This window comes from Cetorhinus maximus, chromosome 2, assembly GCF_964194155.1.
Source record: "Cetorhinus maximus chromosome 2, sCetMax3.hap1.1, whole genome shotgun sequence".
Taxonomy (NCBI): Eukaryota; Metazoa; Chordata; class Chondrichthyes; order Lamniformes; family Cetorhinidae; genus Cetorhinus; species Cetorhinus maximus.
The window spans coordinates 110,390,510-110,404,774 of record NC_135880.1 but is presented as its reverse complement, the minus strand read 5'-3'; the positions used below and the strand labels follow the sequence as shown (position 1 = coordinate 110,404,774).

Genomic DNA, 14,265 nt, shown 5'->3' with positions numbered 1-14,265 from the left:
ATGAAGACCGTCTTGAACAGTAGAATGGAAGGACAGCAAAACAAAGTCGAGGAGACTCTGATTTCTTTTTATCCATTCATGGTAACAAATGGAAATGAAGGTTCCATTTTTGAAATGTCAACAACCAGCAAGATCATGTCAGCCCCCACTGAAAACGAAAATCTAAATCCACTCTAGGAATGAACGGAGTGAGCATTCCCTTCGGAAGGAACGGGACAAACCCATGGTTGTTAGTAGAGAGAAATGCAACTCGAAGGAGCACAAAAAGCTAATCAAATGCAGACAACCAAGTGCCGGAAACACAGCGAACAACAATTTCAACGTCAAACCAACAAAGTCAATACAAAGCAACTGAGACTACCATTCCTCCAAACTTGACAAGAACAAAGTATGGAAGAATTGTCAAGCATCCACACTGTCTGAATTTATAAAGTTAGAGACTTGTGGGGTGGGGGGATGGGGAGCATGGAAGCAAAGAAAATTGTACTGTCAATATATTTGGGTAAGGACTGGGGGAGATGTAATATATGGGTGTTCGGGTTAATGTGGGACTAGGGAAACAGTATCTTCCTCATAGTGATGTAGAGAATCACATGATGGTTGACTGTATGCAGCCAAGTCTGGAAGGAGCCAGTACGGAGACAGCACCCATGAAGGGCTGTACCTTGGAGATGTATATAGTTATGAGTTTTTAATGAAACGGTTTATGTTCAATCAGACAAGCCTCCAGACCTCTGTGAAACACCAAACAATCTTGCAACAACTACAAACTGGTTTGGTTGTATTCTCATAAAATTGTAATAATTTATAGTGCTCCTATGTGTTTGAGTGGGAGTAATGTATTGCTCATTGTTTTATTTCATTTTGAGCTATATTTAAGTAATTTTTCATTTAGAAAACATCAGGAAAAATTAAATTTTAATGCTTGTCTTCTCCCTTGTTCTGCTTGCAGCTTGCCTATGCCTGTTTAACCATGTTACGGTGGGACTCCGCCAAGTCCCAGGGTGCTGTGGGGCTGGCAGGCGTCTTGTTGGTTGCACTGTCCGTGGCTGCAGGATTGGGCCTGTGTTCTTTGATTGGAATTTCCTTTAATGCTGCAACAACTCAGGTACAACATAAAGTCAATTACTTTTTACTAAAATAAAATAAGTTAACTTTTCAGTCCTGTAACTATTTAAGTAATGCTATGCGTTATAATATCCATCAGAAGTGGAGTAATTTATTCCCAGGTGTGTGTCTCATTATTATTGTGGCGTTTTAAGATTAAATTATAATTAATATAGTAATGGCTTCTCCTTCGAGCTGTATGAATAATCAATTTAAAGAGTAAAGTGGAGGGAATGGGTGGCTATTTCTTTCCCTCCCTCAATAAAGTCAACCAAGAGAATCTGAATGGAGTTTTCTGAATTCCCATCGCTAGCAACAGTGCATTCATTTTGTTGCCTGACTAATTAGGAGACACTCAGCTGAGTTTTGATTTTCTAATGTTTAGCAAAAAAAACTGAGGCCAGGGGTGAGGGTTGGGAGGGGGGAATGAAGGTGTCGGGGGCGGTGAGGTTGGGAGAGGGGGTAATGAAGGTGTCAGGGGCGGTGAGGTTGGGAGGGGTGGAGGGAGTACGGGGGGAGGATGGGGTAACGGGGGAGAAAATGGCAACTTGGGAGGTAGGTGTAAGGGAAGGAGTGCGGAAAGGGGAGGGAGTCCAGGGGATGAAGGAGTGTGGGGAGGAGAGGGGGTAAGGGTGGAGGAAGAAGCAAGGGTGTCTGAGGGAGTCCAGAAGGGGGAAGGAGTAAGGCTGGAGGAAGAAGTTAGACTGGAGGAAGAGGTAAGTCTGGAGGAATGAGTTGGGAGAGGGCATGGACTAAGGGTGGCGGAAGAAGTAAGGGTGTCTGAGGGAGTCAGGAAGTGGGACAGACTAAGTGGGGGGGCAGAGGGGTCTGGAGGGGAAGGGTTTCTGTTGGGGAGGGGGAAGGAGTGGGAAGGAAGGGATCTGGATGTAGGGAAAGGGGTCCGGAGGGGGGTGGATGTCCAAATGAACGTGCAAGGAAGGGGTCTGATGGGTCTATGACTGTCTCCTGGGGAGCAAACTGAAGGTGGGCGTGGTATGAGGGAATGGTGAGAATGACAGAGGACAGAGTGAGGCAGTAGGGTGGGAGGTTGAGGGTTCGACTGTAGTGGTAGAAGGGGTGGCAAGGGTGGTTGGTTGGGACTCGGAGGCAGACACAGACCCTGGGGGTGGGAAGGAGGAAGTCGGGGAGGTGAATGTGGATGGGGGTGAGATTTTCAGGAAGGAAGGGAACGTGCACCTCCACCTGCACATCCCCAAAGGAAAAGGGTTGTGGCTGGTTGGTCACGGAGAGGAGGCAGAAGGTGATGCGGGGGAGGGGGTCAACTGTGATGGAAGAACGGAAATGGGTGATTGGGGAGGGGAAAAGACAGGGGACTGCATGTAAAACCGAATCCAGATCATGCTGTCCAAATCGAAAGTGAAAGGACAGTCGTGGTGGGCGAGATCAGGTGTTGCATGGGAGTGTGATCACTGGGTGGGCGGAGATACAGGTCGGCTCAGACGAACAACTGAAAGCGAATCCCAGCAGGCAGCATTCAAAATGCTCAGGACATTGAGGTCGGTATGATACATGAAGGATCCGTGTGCGTGGGAGAGTGCTTACACGAGGCTCTGAAAGGCCCTGCCACACACACACTTCTCCAGAGTCACTCATTAGCCAGCTGCTCCCTCTGCAGTGACAGAGGATGGTGTTGAGGGGGTCACAGGCAAAGGGGACTCGGAGGGAGAAGACAGCCTCTGAGATTCCTGAGTGGGTGTCCCAACTGCCACTCCTCCTCCCTGCTGGTGCCCAGGGACCCCAGCCTGACTCCTTGAGGGGAAGGGGCACCTAGAGGAACTCGCCCATGGCTCCCGCGATGGAGTGAAGGTCTGCACACATCTCCGCGTTCTGCTGGACCAGGGTCTCCATGGCTTCTACCATCCTCCCCATGGAGACCTCCATACACGCACATGTGGGCACTACTTCATCAGAGAGCAGGCGGACGCACTCTGATTTGTGAGCCACTCTGCTGAGGGCTTCCAACAGCTCTGCATGATGTTCCCCTGCCTTCTGCTGACTCTCCGGGATGAGTTGGAAGGCTAAATCTAGAGGCTCATATTCTGTCTCGGACCTCACAGATGCCAGATCCCCAGCAGTCCTCTGAGTGCCGGGGAGCTGGCACGACCCTGCCTCCTCCTGCTGTGGACATGTGTCCATGCGGTGACCACCAGATTGTGAACCCGAGCCTGCTCTAGATCTAGGTCCCACCGAGGTATGAATCTGCGCTGGTACAGGGTGAGGGTAAACGCATGATGAGTCTTCCAGGCTGCTTATTTCCAACTCTTCCATGAAGGAAGTGTCCTCTTGGCTGGAGATGAGGACATGGGATGGAGCTGAGGAACTGGCTGGCTGGCTGTGTTGTTAACTTGGCAGAGCTCCCTGTGAACCAAAGTAGAAATAATTGGTGCATGGCAGCAGAGTCAAAAGCAGGAGAGAGAGCACTTACATTTGCGTTGAGAGAGGGATGATGTGGTGCAGGATCCTTATGAGGGTGTTCACCACTGACCTCCCCATCGCCGCAGGCATGGTCCATGTCCTCACCAGTCAGTGTGATGGCACACTCCTCAAAGTGAATGAGGGGCCGAATGTGGTCCACTCTACCTCCGGTCTGGGACCTCCTCCTGCTGAAAACAGACGGAGAGAGTGTGAGCTGGACACATGGCACTGCATGGAATGTTTGTGTGGTGAGTGGAGCCATGGACGGGATGAGGACGCGAGCTCGCGAGGGTATGAGCCTGATGGAGATGTGAGGGTATGTGGGAGAGTTAGTGGCGTTGTCCCTTGAGATGTGAGATCCCTGTGGATGTGTGATGGGTTTGTGAGTGTGTGAATTGAGAGTGATGAGAAGAGTGACTTACCTTGGCGGAGACCATTCATCTTGTAGCGGCAGTAGGTGGCAGTCCTCTCTTGCAAGGCATTGGCACTGACCACCACTGGCACCGCCTCCCAAGCCGTATTAGTGATGTTGCTGCCCATCCTCCGGCCATAGCAGGGATAGTGGACATAATTGCGGGCCTCCACTGCTTCCAAAAGGCACTCAAGGGACATGTCATTGAACCTGGGAGCTGCAGTCTTTTTGCCTGTCAGGGCCATGTCTTCTCTGCAGCAGTCCTGGGCTGGAAGCACTGAGAGGTGTGCATGCGGCTGGACTTTGAATATGGTGCCCGGTGTGATGAAGCGGCGAGGTGATGCATGGCGGGCGAATGAGAGCCTGCCTGCCATGGAAGTGGCGTGTTTCCCGGGAATGCATAATTAATACAATGGGTTTGGGATGGTACAGTGTGAAAAACAGCCATTGTGGCCAGCGGGTAAAACATCGTTTTACCCAGCCGCTACCACATTTAAGGTGGAATCATCCCAGATTTGCACTGAGTAAAATATTTTTTAAAAACTACCCTGAAAACGTCACCAATGCTAAAAGATGGTGGATGTGACCCAAAAATGTCAGCCGAACACATTTATTGCAATGTTTCACTCAGCGGTTGGATTATTTGAACAGCTCATTGGAGAAATTTAAACTGCAACCTCTTAAAGAATATTTTTTCAGGAAAAGGAATTACATGGGATGCTTTCAGAGGTTCATACTTATTGATCATAAAACTTGCTGTTTGAATAATGTTATTTCATATATTTTTAATTTACGTACCTGAGCTACAATCCAACACTGACAAAATTAAAAACAAATAAACTTGCATTGTCAAAATTATCTGGTTGTCAAAAGTATGAAGTAACATTTTTTTCCTTTGCTGTATTCTCTCTTCTTAGACATCTTGAATGCTAAACTGAAAAAATGTTTATACTGACACATGTTTAACTTGGATTCCAGGACAGCAATGTCCATGAGCCAGTTCCAGCATTTATACTAGCAAATATTCTGGGAGCAAAATAGTAAATCTAATTGTTAATGGGCCTAGTGTTGCACCACCAAAGCAAGGGAGCAAGATTTACTACTGTAAACAATGGAAGCCATATCATGGTCTGTAATCTCCCTGAATTAGACCTGAACACATGCCATTTTCACGACAACTCAAAAGAATATTGTATGAAGCTGATTTCCAATTAAATTGAGTCAGCCATGAACTACAGCTTCTTTTGACCTTTTGGCAGTACTTCAATTACCTCTGGAAGAGACCAAGGTGTTATGGTGATCCTGAACGACTATCACCAAGGAAATGTATTTTGTTTCATCAGTAAAATATACATCATAGTCTCAGATTGCATTGGACATCTTGACGTAATTGTGTATTGCTCATTTAACTATATAGCACAGACAGTTCAGTCGCTGACTCAAAACATAATCCTCATGCAGATTAGTTCCAAATTTGAAATCTAACCACATTCACTTTCCTGATCTTAAACTTTGTGAGCCAAGAAATGTACGAATGTTACATTGAGGACTAAAACAGGACTAAGTGCTAATGAAATAAATGGCCTTAATCTTTTATTCAAATGATTAAGTTTAATGTCACTACTATTACTACAGCAACAACTTACATTTATATAGCACCTATAGCATAGAGAAATGTCTCTAAGTACTTATTCTTAATACTTAAATATTAAGGAACCCCAGCGGATCTCCGGACCGAAGGCCAGAGAATGGGGTGAAACCTGGTTCATCTGAGATTCCGTCCCATATTTCAGGTATGGGAGGCTGTGGGAAAATGTTCAATCCATGTCCAGCACCCCCATCCCCGCTATTATTGGGGCGTGAGTGGGAGAATTCCTGGACAGCTAAGAGCTGGTGTGAGGTTTTGAGGCCTTCAAAAAGGTACCAAACCTTTACCAAGCAAACGTACTCAATCTTAATTCAAGGGCTCCAGTAGAGGTGGAGAGCTTTAAATGTTTTTGATTTTTGACCTAGCAGATTGGCTTTTGACTAATCTGCTGCTAGATCACTGGTGTACCCTCAGTTGCCAGTGGCCTACTCTGTCTATGCTGATGACTTTGTCCCTGCACATTGCATCCCGAGACGGGGCTGAGGGCTCGGGGCATCAGCACAAATACAGCCTCCCCTGCCATACTTCTGCTAGTGAAGCAGACCAATCAGAATCTTGATCCCTGAAGACTTTGTTGGATTTTGCAGAGTTAAGCATTGCAAGCACTTCATGGAATGAAATGCAGATGAAAAATATTTTGTGACAGTTGTTTACGCAGTATACTAATATAGCACTAGTGATATTAGTTACTTCATCAGAACTGCTTCAATAGTAACATTTTTAATTCCACATCTAAGATACTTGTTAAATTTAGATTGTATTGATGTGCCTCTTTCTGCAGGTTTTGCCTTTTCTTGCCCTTGGTGTGGGAGTGGACGACGTTTTCCTTTTGGCACATGCGTTCAGTGAAACGGGACATAATAAAAAGATTCCATTTGAGGTAAGACTAAGAACTTAATTTCAGGGAAGCTGGCAAATGATCTTTCTTGCATTCTGTTTCTTTTTCGTATTGTCCCTTTGGGTAGCATATTTGATATTTCAGAGCAAGTATCATTTTTACAACTAGATTTATTTGCAACTGGAGATGGGGGGGGTGGGTGCGGGGTACTTTGAATAGAAAGTACTCGCCTAGACTTTAACTGGCTTTTAACAAAGCTCATGTCTATGTTTGTAACCTAGGTGTGGGCTTTTGGAGTTCAATGACAAAGTAGTAACCTAAAATAAATCCGTATTTGGTTGACTTTCTTCCCATCACCAACCAATTCCGCACCCCCCCCCCCCCCACCTCTCTCCAAAACCCCACACGCAATATACACTGACTCTTCAGTTCCCAGTGTCTTTGTTTGCAAGCTTAAAGCATTTTGACTGTCTCATTCTGCTGGACCTTTTATGTGCTTTAAATCAAAAAGTAAACAGTTCCCTTTGGTAGAAAAACATTATCCCTCTGGTTTTGAATGACAGACTAGCTCAATGTGTGGTCCAGCATTATATTGCTGCACCCTTTTTTAAAAAAAGAGTGTCACTCTGTGTTAGAAGCCCTGCAGATATACCATCAGCTGAAATATGAGGATAATGCAGGAATAGTTGTATCAAAAACACGGATTGTTTAGCTTTGATGAAAAAATGCCCACTATTCTTCTCCAGCACAATAGGGTTGTGGCACATTTTGTGAGAAGTAGATTTAACATATGATTAGATCATCCTAAAGAAGTTAACTATTTTGTAGTGTGGAGAGAGTAGAGGCTGCTGTACTGCATGCATAGAGTTTCTAGCTTACTATGAATGAAGAGCTTACTATGTTCCTTCAAAAACAACAATTTGTTATCTGATGTCTATGGGAATAGCCATCATAAATTTTGTTTTGATATGCTTACACCTATTATGCCTCTCCACAGGACCGAACAGGCGAATGTCTAAAGAGAACTGGAGCAAGTGTGGCCCTCACCTCCATTAGCAATGTGACTGCCTTCTTCATGGCTGCTTTAATACCTATCCCTGCTCTAAGAGCATTTTCCTTACAAGTAAGTGAACCAATACTATTCAGTCAATTTTTTTGGAAAATCATGTATGCCCCTGTTGTTGCTACTGAGTGTCTAAAATAAATTGCGCACTCTGACATTCTGTAAATAAATGCATAGTGATTTAATAAAACAACAACATGCATACAATTCAGTGAGTCTTACTGTTTTATCAATAATGTTATTGTAGTAAGATGAGGACCATTAGTTATCTTTTAATAGGTGATTGAAGAAATATACACACCATTGTCTATAAGCTGTCACTAGGGAGAATGTCAGAGGTGCCTTTACTCAGCAGCTTACTGTGGTAGCCTTGCTGTTGGAGAAAAGTACTCCTGGTGCATTTCTACAATTGTCATGAAACTGTGGTAAATCCTTTGCAGTTTGAAGGTGGCCAGTATTTAACGGTATTTATAATGGTGCCTTGCTTGCCAGAACTATAAACACTGGAAGTGAAATTCCTTGTGAAATCATTTAATACTTTGTGGCTGTATGTATATAAGGCTGCACTCACTTTTATTGCTACATAGGTAGGTTAAAATTAGTTCTGCTGTTTAAATTATAATCTAGTAGTATTTTTCCAGTCACTAAAGTGAAATTCCTGCTCCACAAATCTGCAAAAGAATTATTTTTCTAAAATAATCCACTGCTAATAAAACATCCTGGATCAAGTCCAGTCAAGGAGCTCAATTAATTAGCATTGATCCTAATTAAAAACCCACATTCTAAATGTGTGTGCAACCCGCATGTGATAACAAGTAAGTTTTTTTTTGTTTTGAGTAGCATTTTTCCAAAAGCATCAAAAGATAAGTCCTGCAGGCTGGCTGATATTCATAAAATCAAGGCAGATCGTATTCCTTTACAATATTGCTGACTGGAGACATAATTGCTTCAGCTTAACATGGAGACAATTTATGAGGTCAACTAACCTCTGCAGTGCAGATAAACTGTACTATTTCAGAAGAGTAATTTTACTTTTCGTAACCTGTGTCTCCACTCATTTTTCATGCTGCTTGACCTGTAACCTCCCCAGCGGAAGCGAAGGGTTGTAATTTTTCTTGATACCTGAGATAATAATTTCAGCGGCTGGATACTGCCAGAAAGACAGCACTTTGAAGCTAGGAGTGACAATGTGGTTACTGCAATAGTTGATTCTAAATGGAGAGGGTGAGAAAACGTTTGGACAACTGTGTATTTTCTAAACTACTTAAAGTGGATATCAAAGTAGAAAATGCAGAAGCAAATTCTTACTCTTCCAACTCCCTTGGTGATATAAGTTTGAGTTCCCAAAGCACCTGTTCAAATCAGTTTGATTGGCTTACAAAGCAGAAGTTTAGCATCGAATGCAATTTAAAACAGAAAGCGAGCTCTCTTTTTTTCAGCTTGGTTTGACTTTTTTTAACTAAAAAAATAATTCCAATTGATTTATGTATTCAAAGAGGGAGTTGACTTTGACCTTTTCCTTAAGACAGTGTGAGATAATTATCAAAGTATCCACGTCTTTTGAGGCCCGATATCTGTAAAGCAATCCAGCCGCTGAGGGAGAATGAATGGTTTCCTGATTAGCTCTTGCAAATGCAGCCTGCTTTCAGTCTTGCATGTCAACGGTTTCTTCTTTCCTTTCTTCCTGTTATTTTGCTTGGAATGTTTGGCATAGTTTTCTCCTTCTGAATTGTTGGTCGAGTAACAAATCTAAATTTGATCAGCTTTCGGTGTCGCAGTTGACAAACATATTAAGGTAATCAGATCTAAGTTGGTAATTTTGTGAAACTTGCACAGACCTGCAAAGAAGACTGGATGAAGTACTTTTAAATACATCTATGCACATTTATTTATGTAGTATGAATAGGTTTCATTGGAAAACATATTACAGTGTATTGAAGAGGAGAAAAAAAACCCTTGGCACAGTTCTGGCAGATTGTGTAAGTGCAGTGAATGGCCTACGTAGCCCCCCTTCCCCAATTCTTTAACCTTTGTAGACCCCTGCCTTGCACTCTGAAGAAAAGCTTTTGCAGCAGTTTAGAACTGGGTATTGAAAGGAACAACAAAGGGAGGATCTAGCAGAGTTGCAAGCAAGCAGAAGTAAGGTGGGAACTGTGGATGACAGGCCTCATCATCTGCTCATCACCTCTGGCTATGCATTACACTCATTCTCTCTGGGTGGTCTCCCAGGAATGGCAGATACAGCATGTACCTTGGACTGGGCCCCTACCAACCAGTCATGCTGGCTTCTCTTTGTGTACCTCATGCACAGGCTTTCATTCTCTTTAACCTTAGCATGAAGTAACCAGTTTCGCTATGAACTATTGATGATGCATGTTGAATTGTATGATTTATTTGATTTGTAAAAAAAAGAATAAATTCTTTGCTTGAAACCACACATATATCGATCTGCTTAGTCCTTAAAGCTTAACTCCACTCAGTTTCAGAGTTGGTATGTTCATTCAGAAAACATTTTTGAAGGCTTTTACTCTTTTTTTTGAATTATCACTGCAAAATATAATTGTTTCAAAATTCAATAAGTAACCCTAAAATTCAAGAATTTTGCTGGAGTTATAATTAACATTTGATATGTACCTTTCCCTTTCTAAACATAGTTTTTATACTTATTTAAGCCACAAAAATGCAGGACTATAAACATGATTCTGAGATTTATTTTAGGCAATCTATACAACAAGCTAAGAAAAAATATCTATCACCGATTTTTAGAGCCAGTGTTGCTGTTTTCACCAGTGCTAACCTTTCACTGCTGTCCCCATTGTTTAGTTGTGGTGCAATGCACATTACTACATGGAATGTTGATCCCAGTCTTTGTTCTTTTTGATAAATGCCATATAAGTTACAAACGGCTAGGGGTATATTGATCTAGGTGAAGCACACTAAATGTGTGAGCAATACATGGCAAAACAAAGTTGATATTTCACCCTTCTGAAAAATAAAGAAAATGGAGATTTTTTAGTAAGAATCTTTTTTAGAAAATTGACAATTGTATTTTACTTATAAAATAACAAGTACTTTTGTGAAAAAGTTAAAAATCTTTTTAAAAGGGCTGTGATTTAACATTGGTTATTCATTAATTTATGTTAAGTAGTTGTGGGAATTAATCCCCTCCCCCTAGAGTAAACCTTTGTTCCTTAAATTATAAAAGGCAAATGTTAAAAATTTCCGTGCTATGATTACTTAATATAAGTTACGTGTGTGTGTCCAGATATTTTCAGCAATGTGTCCACGCGGTCTACTTTGTCTCTGTTTTCTCAAATGGACTGTCTTTTATTTTCGTTTCCAGGCTGCTGTTGTTGTGGTATTTAACTTTGCTATGGTTCTACTCATCTTCCCTGCTATTCTCAGCATGGACCTCTACCGCAGGGAAGATAGGAGACTCGACATCCTCTGCTGTTTTACTAGGTATGGGCCAACTGAAAAGCTGACTTTTGTACATCTCCTAAAGGTTCTGTGGTATGTGAATAAAAGACCCCACAGCTTTGCGGCACTGCTTTTCTTGAGAAGTGGGATAAGAATGAGTTTTATGGCTCTTTTTGACTGGATAATTTACTAGAAGCAGAATTGTTTGAAGAGCAATAAACTCTCTTGGCCCCTGAAAAAGTAACAGATAAATCAGAAAGTTATGGTCTGTAGAAGAGAATTACAGATTTTCCCATGGATTTTAGTAGAACTGATTAATTCCATTCATATTTAAATGCTTAAAGTTGTCATCCCATTTTACAAAACACTTGTTAAATAATATTGATCTGGAAAGCTAATAGGATTTCTTGTTGACACTGAAGAAAAGAATCAGTAATGCTATCAGAAATTTAGAGTAATAGCTAAGATTTTAGTCTGCAGTCAGTCTTTGTTACAACAGATAGACATACATAGTGTATACTGTGCATTGTGGGCAGATACAGAGTAATGGGTGGTAAATCCTCAGGTACGAGATTACAGATGGCCCAGGGTCTAGTTTTGGCGAGTGGTATTGGTTTTTAGGTGTAAGCACCTCTAAGACTTCCTGTTGCAATAATGCTGATGGGATGGTATATTACTGCATGCTTCTCACATTGTTATTGGCCTATAAGGGGAATGTTGCTGGTCTGCAGATAAGAAAAGGAGCCAAATTATGGAGATTTTTTCTTGGTTCTGTGTATTGTTTTTTCCAACTGGATTATTTTCATTCTCATCTCAGCCCACAGTGACCACTTTAGTGAGTTTCATGTCAGAACAGAAGAGTTTCTGATACATATGGAAAAGTCTGACTTGTTTACACATTTGTTGATCTTTTGGATCTCATGCAGAATGAAAGATTTAAATGATGAGATGCAACAATGAGCAACTCAGAGGATTAAAGTGAGTGTCAATTTTGCACTGCTTCACGCAAATGTTTCTTCTTTTTCTTTCAGTCCTTGTGCCAACCGAGTGATTCAGATTGAGTCACAAGCATATCGAGATACCAATGACAACCATCCTTGCCAACCACCGCCACCTTACATCAATCAAAATTTTACCCACGAGACCCAAATTACCATGCAGTCTACTGTCCAGTTGCGCACAGAATACAATCCTCACACCCAGGCATATTATACAACTGCTGAGCCTCGCTCTGAGATATCTGTTCAGCCAGTCACCCCAACCACGCAGGATTCACTTAGCTCTCAGAGCCCAGAGACTGCTAGTTCAACACGGGATCTTCTCTCCCAGTTTACAGACCCCAATAGTAACTGTGTAGATCCACCCTGCACTAAATGGACTCTCTCTTCTTTTGCCGAGAAGCATTATGCACCACTGTTGCTAAAGCCAACAACGAAGGTGAGCACTAGAATCAAACTGCTTTACCTTGTTTATTGTTACCTGAAATAATATTTAAAGCAATGTCATGACAAGATATTTGCATTCAACCTTCTGGGTAGATATGGGGGATAATTTTGAACTTTGCAACCTGGGCAGCAACTTGGCGGAGTGAATCGTCCAACCTCATTCTAATCAAAATTAGGTAGGCTCTGCAACTGCTTTGGTGGAATAATGACAGATCTTACAGACAATACAAAAAACAGGACCAGGTTTAATTGTAAACAATACTGTAAGAAATTTCAAGAAGACATAGACAAACTAAGAAATTAGATAGAGAGATATCAGATTAAATTTAATACTGTGAAATGTAAGGTGTACATTTTGACAGGAGTGCGGGGTTGGGGAGATATGTGTAAACAGTAACACTTTGAAGAGTAAAGCAAAGATATAGGGGGTCAGTTACACAAATCTTTATTGGGAGAGCAAGTAGATAATGCATATGGTTCTTGGATCACTAATCTGATATGTATAAATTTAACATCATTACCAAAAGAATAAAGGGGTAGGTTAGGAGTTTTTTGTACACAACGATGTTGGGACATGAAATGCCCTAACAGAAACAATAGTTGAAGCAGAATCCAAAATGGCTTTTGAAAAAGGAAAAGAATGAATATTTGAAAAATCAAAGCTTAGCACAGCATGGATAAAGGGCAGGGGAATGGGCCAGTGCAGGCGTGATAGACCAAGTGACCTCCCTCATTTCCTATATGGGCATTGGAAGAGATGAGGAGAAACAGAAAGCTCAGCTGGCTGGGAAGAGGGCCCAGAGAAAACATGAAGCCAACAAATCCTGCATGCACCTTCTCAGGCCACTGTCTTTCTTTGCAGAAAATGTGGCAGAGACTGTCATGCCAGAGTTGGGCTCTGAGCCACTACAGGAGATGCTTAACATAGTTGACCACCAAGGTGCAAACCATCATCTCATGAGATAGGTGGCTGCCAAAGATATATATATATATATATATATATATATAAATATATACAGGTATATATTTTGAAAATGCTGTGTGGGTCACAATGTTTAATTTCCAAATGTATTGAAAAACTCCTACATTGGGCAATTTATATAGCAAAATTCAGTTTAAAAGATACATTGTGTATATGCAGTAACAATTACACCTTTAGATTGTGCTATGATTGGCCTTCACAATATTAAAAGACCTATCATGATAGCGTTAGTGTTCTTAGAGTATTGTGGCTTTCCTTGCATTAAACTCTAATTTATACCTTACTGAAAGGGAGTTAATTGTAGCTTTAATTATTTTGAGCAACCAATGAAAGTGAACATAAAAATGTGACAGGCAAAAATATCACGGCTTTAGTTAAAACATTTTAGTACAGCCATTTATAAATGCCCTTCCCCATCTATTCCCCTCTCCACTACTCATTCTTTCCTCTTTTCCTTTTCCACTTGCCACTTCCATTTTCATTCCTTTCCTCCAACATCATCACTTGGCCCATACCTATCTCCTGATTCAACCCTTCCCCTTTTTCCACAACCTGTCACCTTGTTTGATCTGAATAATTTACTCAGTCTCTATAGAAGATCTGCCTTTCATTCCCGATACACAATCAATCTCTGAAATGCCCGATCCAATTATAATTAAGGAAACTAAATCTATTGTTTGCAGAAAACATCTCAGCCGTTGCTTATCACCAAGATTTGTCTATTGCCTTTGGAGAAATAGAACCAGCTACAGTTCTTCAGACACTTTACATGATCAACCAACAAATGTACATAGATATATTTCAATACCTTGCCTTTGCAGTTGCAGGGCCTGCCTAATTCTCATTAGAATGATAGGTTGGACAATTCACTCCGCCAAGTCATTCCTCAGATTGCAAAGCGCAAAGTTTTAATA

General features: G+C 41.8%; 1 protein-coding gene across 2 annotated transcripts in view; it reads left to right on the top strand.

Annotated features, from left to right (window-relative positions):
• Nucleotides 1-14,265, top strand: part of ptch1 (patched 1) — an 88,773-nt gene that overhangs the window by 41,454 nt on the left and 33,054 nt on the right. For both annotated transcript variants that reach the window (XM_078568396.1, XM_078568406.1), the window contains exons 10-14: nt 953-1,108; nt 6,385-6,483; nt 7,439-7,564; nt 10,848-10,966; nt 11,956-12,361. In XM_078568396.1, the coding sequence (XP_078424522.1) occupies nt 953-1,108; nt 6,385-6,483; nt 7,439-7,564; nt 10,848-10,966; nt 11,956-12,361 (906 nt within the window). The remainder of the gene's footprint in view (nt 1-952; nt 1,109-6,384; nt 6,484-7,438; nt 7,565-10,847; nt 10,967-11,955; nt 12,362-14,265) is intronic.